We start from the raw sequence: 7,463 nt of genomic DNA on the forward strand, positions 1-7,463 counted from the left end.
TGTCCTTCCTCCGTTTGCAACAAGAAACTCTGGACCTTTTCATGAATTAAAGTGGTCTTAAAATCCAAAGTCCAAATAAAAGTAACAAACGAAAGTAATATATGTTGGTGTACATACCACAGCGCACAGTAGCTGCTGCTTGTTCTCCCGCTGTAGTTGTAGCTGGTGGTGGTGGTACCCCGCCATAAACGTTGTTAGCTTATCCACCAACTAGCTCCTTTGCTCCTGCCAGCCATGCAGTTTCGGATCGCACATAGCCACTGCTAGCTTCAGCAATGTTTGAAGTGTCTGGGACATCTTTTTTCTTGAAAAATCCATCCATTTGTCGCAGTTTTTTTTTTTTTTTTTTCCGAAGTTATTTAACGTGATATCTTATTTGTGCACCTAGCTAGCTAGATCAGCTTTTTGTATCTTTTAGATGGTACTACCGGTGACTTTTAGCGCGTTATTTGCGAGGAGAAAACACAGGCGCCCGAGCATTTCGGCAGGTAAGACTGCTGAGCAGGGATGGTTGAGTCTGCACGGTTCTCATGCCGGTTCACATTTAGACCAATCAGGAATAGCCCTTGTGTCACGTCGTCAACTGAATGTTTAACGTCATTAATCTGATTTTGGATCAGCGGTTAGAGAGAGATGGCCGTGGATTTAGGTGCACTTTTAGTCAACATCCATTATAGCGCTGATCTAGGATCAGATATATTTTAATCAGCTAAAATGTTCAGAGGTGGATATTATTTTATTTATTTATTTATTTTTTGTGGACTGATCAATTAGTGGCGGAGGAAATTCATTCGTGGCGGCCCGCCACCAATAAATGCATATAGAGGAAACACTGGTGTGTGTATTGTATACATGTGTGTATGTGTATTGTATATGTGTGTGTGTGTGTGTGTGTACTCTATGTGTGTGTGTGTGTCTCACCGTCTGCTCCTCTAGCCGGCGGCGCTGGTCCAGCCTGTGCTGCTCCTCCAGGGCCCTCTGCTCCTGCTGCCTCCGCTGGTTCTGCAGCATCTCCTCATGGAAGGAGAGGGACGGGGCCACGTTGTGCTCACTCAGGAACCCCTGGACGTGGTCCGCCAGCTCATAGATCATCACCTGGAGGGGAGGGAGGGATGGGGGGGGGGGGGGAGGGAGGGAGGGGGGGGGAGGGAGGGAGGGGGGGAGAGGGGGAGGGGGGGAAGGAGGGAGAGGGGGGGGGAGAGGGGGAGGGGGGAAGGAGGGAGGGAGGGAGGGAGAGAGAGAGAGAGAGACTAATGACCAAAAACTGATATATCTGCAGGGTGAAGTACGACAATGTGCAAACACAGCAGCAAGATTTACGAGCTGTTGTGACAGCGAAAGTACATCCAATGGAACACAGCCACGTTTTAAGTTATCTTTATCGACCTGTATGTATACTATACATCTACACAGCTGTGTTTAATCATTTATATATTCTAGTTCACAGAATGTACATTACATTCTTTTTTGTTTTTGTTTTTATCTCCACACTTGCTTTGGCAATGTAACCGTATGTTTCCCATGCCAATACAGCCCTTTAAACCGAAATTGAATTGAGAGAGAGAAGTGAGCAGCAGTCAATAAGGTGATGTCATTTTTATTATTTTGTCCCAGGCACAAACTGTGACAGTTTATGAGATACCGATATCTCATTCTAACCTGAGACGAGTCACCATGACAACCATGTCAGGCAAATAACCTCTGAAGATCACACTCAACAACCGAACGACTCTATCTTCACCACCGAGATTCTCCTATCACAAAGTATAAGAGGGTTTCGGAGTGGAGATGGCTGTGTGTGTGTGTGTGTGTGTGTGTGTGTGTGTGTGTGTGTGGACTAACACTTCCCCTTTGTGGACCCCACTTCTCTCACCTATTCACTCACACACACTTTTTCTAACCTAATTTCCTCCCCTCTCTGTGTGTGTCTCTCTCTCTCTGTCTCTGTGTCTCTCTCTGTATCGCTCTCCCCCCCCTCTCTCTCTCTCTGTCTCTGTCTCTCTGTGTGTCTCTGTCTCTCTCTCTCTGTGTCTCCCTCTGTGTCTCTCTCTCTCTGTCTCTGTCTCTTGTGTCAGTCTCACCTCCCCACATCTCTCTGCTGCCACCTTAGTGAGCTCAGCCTGGAGGCTCAGCAGGCTGTCGTTGGAGAGACCTTTGGCGTTCTTCAGCTCCAGCTCTGGTGGCCTGCAACAGAATGGTAAATGAACTTATATACAGGATTCCCACACCTTCTGAAACATCAAATTCAAGCACCTTTCAAGCACCTTTCAATGACTTTCAAGCACCTTTCAAGGACTTTCAAGACTCAATTCCCTCAAATTGAAGGACCCAACACGGCATAGTTTGAGACAGAACTAGTTGACGAGCTAAGTAAAACATTTTGGAATATATATATTATTTTTTTTAGAGAGAGAGAGAGAGAGAGAGAGAGGGGAATTCAAGCCCTGTATATAGCACCTTATTCCAAAGCACTTTACAATAGCCTCTCATTCACCCATTCACACACCAATGGCGCTCATCGGGAGCAATTTGGAGTTCAGTGTCTTGCCCATGGACACCACGACACGTGGACAGCTGGGGATCGAACCGCCGAACCACCAACCTTGCGATCATTAGACGCTGGCTCTACCTCCTGGGCCACAGCCACCCCCCCCCCCCGCAAAGACTTCATAACAGAACCTCCACAATACCACTTATTACACGCCCCAAACAGACAGAACGTTAGCGTGACATCCAGAGCAATATTTCCCTGACACAGCACATGTTCCTAATGCCAACCCCGCAACAGCTGGCTCGCATATTTCTGTGAGTACAGGCACCAACCGGCCTGGTTGGGTGCATACCATTGTGTTTACAGCACGCGTGTGTGCGCTTTGAGAATAATTATCCAACATTACATAACATTACCATACATACATCAACATAATACATCCCATTTAGATGACACTTTTATCCAAAGCGACTTACTTATATATACTTTTTTTCAGTATATTTCAGTATGAATCTACAGTGAGGAATATTGTATAATATGGGAGTTGTTGTTAGACATAATGTTAGGCATATGTTATGATAGAATATTCCATAGTGAGGCATGTTATGATACAATATTCCACAATATTCTACAATAATAGAATTGTCCCGGCAACATGTGTGCAGCTCGTGTACTCACACGTCAGGGTAGGTGGGTGGACACTTGACCTGCAAGTCCACGGTCACGTAGCACTCCTGTCCATCGCTCAGCCCGTTGGGTCGCAGACAGAGATACACCTCCGGGGGGCGTTTAATCTTCAGGACGGGGGGGGGGGGGAGAGACACGACAAGAGGGGGGAAAGACACCTGTCAGAAACAACCACGGGGCTTATCCTAGACACGTTCGGCCATTGCATCATCAAACCACTTCAATCAGTAGAAACAGGAAATCAAAGTAGTTTTAGCAGTTCAGCCCATTATCATGGCCTACGGTTACCTTCCACGGCTGTTTGAAACGCAGATCCGAGAAGTCTTCGCCGAAAATGGACGCGAGGGCTTCTAGTTCGTTTTCCTGCTGGACAGAGAAGTCGTCGGTCCCGTCTGTAGCAGTCTGGTGACAACTCATCCTCCTACCTGACTCTACATGACTGAAGCGCACACCCCTCTCACAGATACAATGTAGCAGCTTCTTTCACAGTTACAAAGTTACAACATCATCCTTCACTGTAACGTTCGGCGCATGCTGCATTGCAACGTTACACTATCAACATCGGATACAGACAGCTACTGGCGCTCCGTTCCAAAAGCATTCAACTTGCAACATTGAGAGAGCACCACGCAATCACAATATTGTTGGAGACGGCGCAAGGCACGCGTCAAGCCACCGTCGCAGATGAAACGTCATTACGTACGGGAGGGAGGGAGGGTGAGAGAGAGAGAGAGATCGGGGGAGGGAGAGAAAGAGAGATAGGGGGAGGGAGAGAGAGAGATAGGGGGAAGGAGAGAGAGATAGGGGGAAGGAGAGAAAGAGAGATAGGGGGAGGGAGAGAGAGAGATAGGGGGAAGGGGAGAGAGAGAGAGAGAGAGAGAGAGAGAGAGAGAGAGAGAGAGAGAGAGAGAGAAGGAAGGAGAGAGAGAGAAGGAGAGAGAGAAGGAGAGAGAGAGAGAGGGAGAGAGAGAGGGAGAGAGAGAGAGAGACTAATGAGTAATGACAAAAAACTGACATATCTGCTGGGTGAAGACGTGCAATGTGCAAACCCAGCAGCAAGATTTGTGAGATGTTCCAAGAGACCGCTCTAGATGGCAGTAAAGCACATAAGAACAGATGAAAAGAAAAAAAAGGTACAGTGAGTGAATGTGGCAGATGTTATAAAATAAAAAAACGTGTTGGTAAAACAATGAAAGTTGAGCAGCTCCTTTGTGTGTCAGAATCTTAAGTGTAACCCTTGTTCTGAACACAAACTGATGATTTGCTTGGCTCAAAAGAAGAGGATGCATAGTGTGGTTTGGTGGGTTTAAGGCCTAGCTTTCTGTGCCATGGCATTTACTGTACCTGGAAGACATGCATGATTTCCATGAACAGTATTTTAGTATCCAACACGGATCAAATCTTTGAATTAAATCAGATTCACCAGAAATGGCACTGATGTGCCTAAACAGCTGATTCGTTTTCACAAGCTTATCCCAGAATAACTCACAATTCCTTGATTGTATGTTTCCATTCGTCACCATCTAAAATAAAAAAATACTGACAAACTTATCTTAGATATTCAACGTGAGGGGCGAGATAGATAGCTCAAAGAATGCCTGTATTTTAAAGGTCCAAGGGCCGGTTTCACAGACAAGGCCGAAGCCTAAGTCCTGGACTAAATCACACTTTCAATGTAAACTCTCCATTGTGGATGCTTTTCAGACTAGGATTAGTTTTAAGCCTTGTCTGTGAAAGCGGCCCCATGCATGGTTTTATTTCAATCCACCAGGGCTGCTGTCTCATTGGTTGGTTCGGGGGAGCATAATTGGCCTGGAATGGAATCCTGAACCACTGCATTCAGCACCTATCTGTGGAGATACTACAGAGAAAACATCTATAAATAGGCAGGGTCCTGAGGTCTAGAGGAGAGAAATGCTCTCACATAATCCAACTGTCCTACAGCCTGACAGACTCCACAGATACACCAGTACCTCCTGTCTCTGACCCAGTTGTCATTACCTACACAGTACATACCTGACAACAAGTCAGAATCATCATCACAACTACCCTTTTCTCTACTGCTGTTTACAAATACTACCTTTACATATACCATACATTATTTTGCACATTGCACATACCTCCTTTGATATAGCCACTATTTATACATCTGTACATACCATACTGTACATAGCTACCTTAACTGTACCTAGCTCATAACTGTACATACCTGTAACTACTGTACTTGCCATACTGTACCTATCTCTATCATGCTTTTTTCTCATGTTTTATATCACTATTTGCACTTCTGGTTAGATGCTAACATGCATTTTGTTGTCTGGTACTTGTTCTCTGCAAAGACAATAAAGTTGAATCTAATCTAATCAGATGAATGAAGCACTGAAACCCAGTATATCTATAACAACGACCAAGACAATATGATCTGCGTATGATTTATTATCTGGAATGATTCTGATTATTTACAGAGTGATCACATTGAAACAATGAATTTGAATAGGTAAACATATTGCCTCATATGGTACATTTGAGAAAACTATGGGGCGCTCGAGGGGGAGGGACGAATAAGGATCTTGGTCTGCAAGCTCAACACCGCGGAGCCTCACTGGAGGAACACTAAGGACACCTGTTGCTCCCCATGACCTTAAAAGGAGACAGCTGAGCCAATCAGAGCTCAGCGTGGGCCACCCGGCCAGTCAGACAGCCAGCCCAGAGGAAGAGGAAGCGGGGCTGGCACCACCCTCAGCTGTCCTCCACGTTAAGAGGCTCCGCCCACATGCCAGAGGTCTGGCCCCACTGACATGTACGCACAGCCTTCTACTGACTGGACAGACACAAGCCCCTCTGATTCGTCACCTTAACCAGGCCCACATATCTGCCCCTGCTGCAGCCCTGCCTGCAGGGAAGGGGCATTGTACTACTAGGGTATGATTGGGTACTACTGTACTACTAGGGTATGACTGCACCACAGATGAGATAATGTGTCCTTTCTCATAGACTCTGACACACTGACTACATCTAACCTATTGAATGTGTGTCAGTATAACTGACAACAGTGGAAATGTAAAATGTGTTTTTAGGGAGATTTTAAAAAGTGAATATTTCCATATTGACGATATCAATTAATGTTTATATCTTCCTTAATCTGGTTTCTCCTTTATACTTTCCCTTCAATTAAAATATTATAAATAATATTTAAAATATACATTAATTATATAAATTATATAAATGTATAAATATATAATAACTTTCTAAGATGTCAACAAGATGCACTGAAATGGCTGCTGTTAAAAAAAAACACACAAAAGAAATGGAAGCCAGATACAATGGTTAGCTAACACATTTAACAACAATCATTCTAGAACTCTCTATCATCTCTTTTTTCACTTCTTTTTTTTACCTCTCTTACCATCTTATTGAGCAGGTCAGGATTTCTGGTATTTGTGCAGAAGCCACCCATCCATGGGAGCCCCATCCCACCCTATCAGAGACATTTACATGCTGGATGTTTTCTTTTTTCTGGCAGCTCTTATTTGGACTTGTGTGAACTCCAGGCTCCGCCCCTGGTCCCCAGTCCCCGATCATATTTAAGGGGTCCTCTTCCCATCTCCCTTTGTCCCAGTGGAAGCATCAGTCTTGCAGTACAACTTGGTGAGTGCCTCCTACTGCTTGTTTGTATAGAAAGATAAACATCTGATTCTATAGGTACTGGTGTTATTAGTCTTATAGTTCCTCCTTGGGTGGATGTTGACCTGGCGCTGTCCAGCAGATCACTGAGATTGGATTGGATTGTTTCTATAACCTGGATAAATTGTTTAAGGTGTAGTGGTAGTGTGATACTCTACATGATATTCATGTATATGGGGACTGGGCAGTCGTAGACATCAAACTGGAGTCACTTCTAAATGGAATGGATGAATTAGATCTCTCCAAAATGACTATTCAGTGGATTGGATATGACAGGCGAGAGATGACAGTGAGGAATTTGAGGATGAGGGGGAAATAGGTAAAACAGTCAGACAAGTCAACAAGTACACTGATTAATATTAATGAAGGAAGTTAATACAGACAAAACTAAATACTTTCTTCATTTATGAATGACAGGCATTACAGTCTGATTGGGCAGGGAGCCATGCAGTAAACTGAGGTGTTGTAATGTGCCGACAGCTGCTTTGTAGATTGGCTTCAAGCTCTCGCGGGCCTGAAATAGCTGCAGATAGCAACAGGGCTTCATGGGGTTCCACCTCCAACTGCCACTTGTGTAGCAGCCCTGTTTGGAACAACAGTT

The 7,463-nt window shown here is 44.8% G+C and overlaps 1 protein-coding gene across 1 annotated transcript in view; it reads right to left on the bottom strand.

Annotated features, from left to right (window-relative positions):
* eif2ak4 (eukaryotic translation initiation factor 2 alpha kinase 4) overlaps window positions 1-3,669 on the bottom strand; it is a 53,099-nt gene extending 49,430 nt beyond the window's left edge. The window contains exons 1-4 of the mRNA XM_080549194.1: window positions 3,467-3,669; window positions 3,170-3,285; window positions 2,082-2,184; window positions 922-1,095 (exon numbers count right to left, since the gene is read on the bottom strand). Coding sequence (XP_080405320.1) covers window positions 922-1,095; window positions 2,082-2,184; window positions 3,170-3,285; window positions 3,467-3,595 — 522 coding nt within the window. The 5' untranslated portion in view covers window positions 3,596-3,669. The remainder of the gene's footprint in view (window positions 1-921; window positions 1,096-2,081; window positions 2,185-3,169; window positions 3,286-3,466) is intronic.
* Window positions 3,670-7,463: the final 3,794 nt, after the last annotated feature.

The sequence above is a fragment of the Nansenia antarctica genome (genome assembly GCF_963989245.1).
Source record: "Nansenia antarctica genome assembly, chromosome: 1".
NCBI lineage: Eukaryota > Metazoa > Chordata > Actinopteri > Argentiniformes > Microstomatidae > Nansenia > Nansenia antarctica.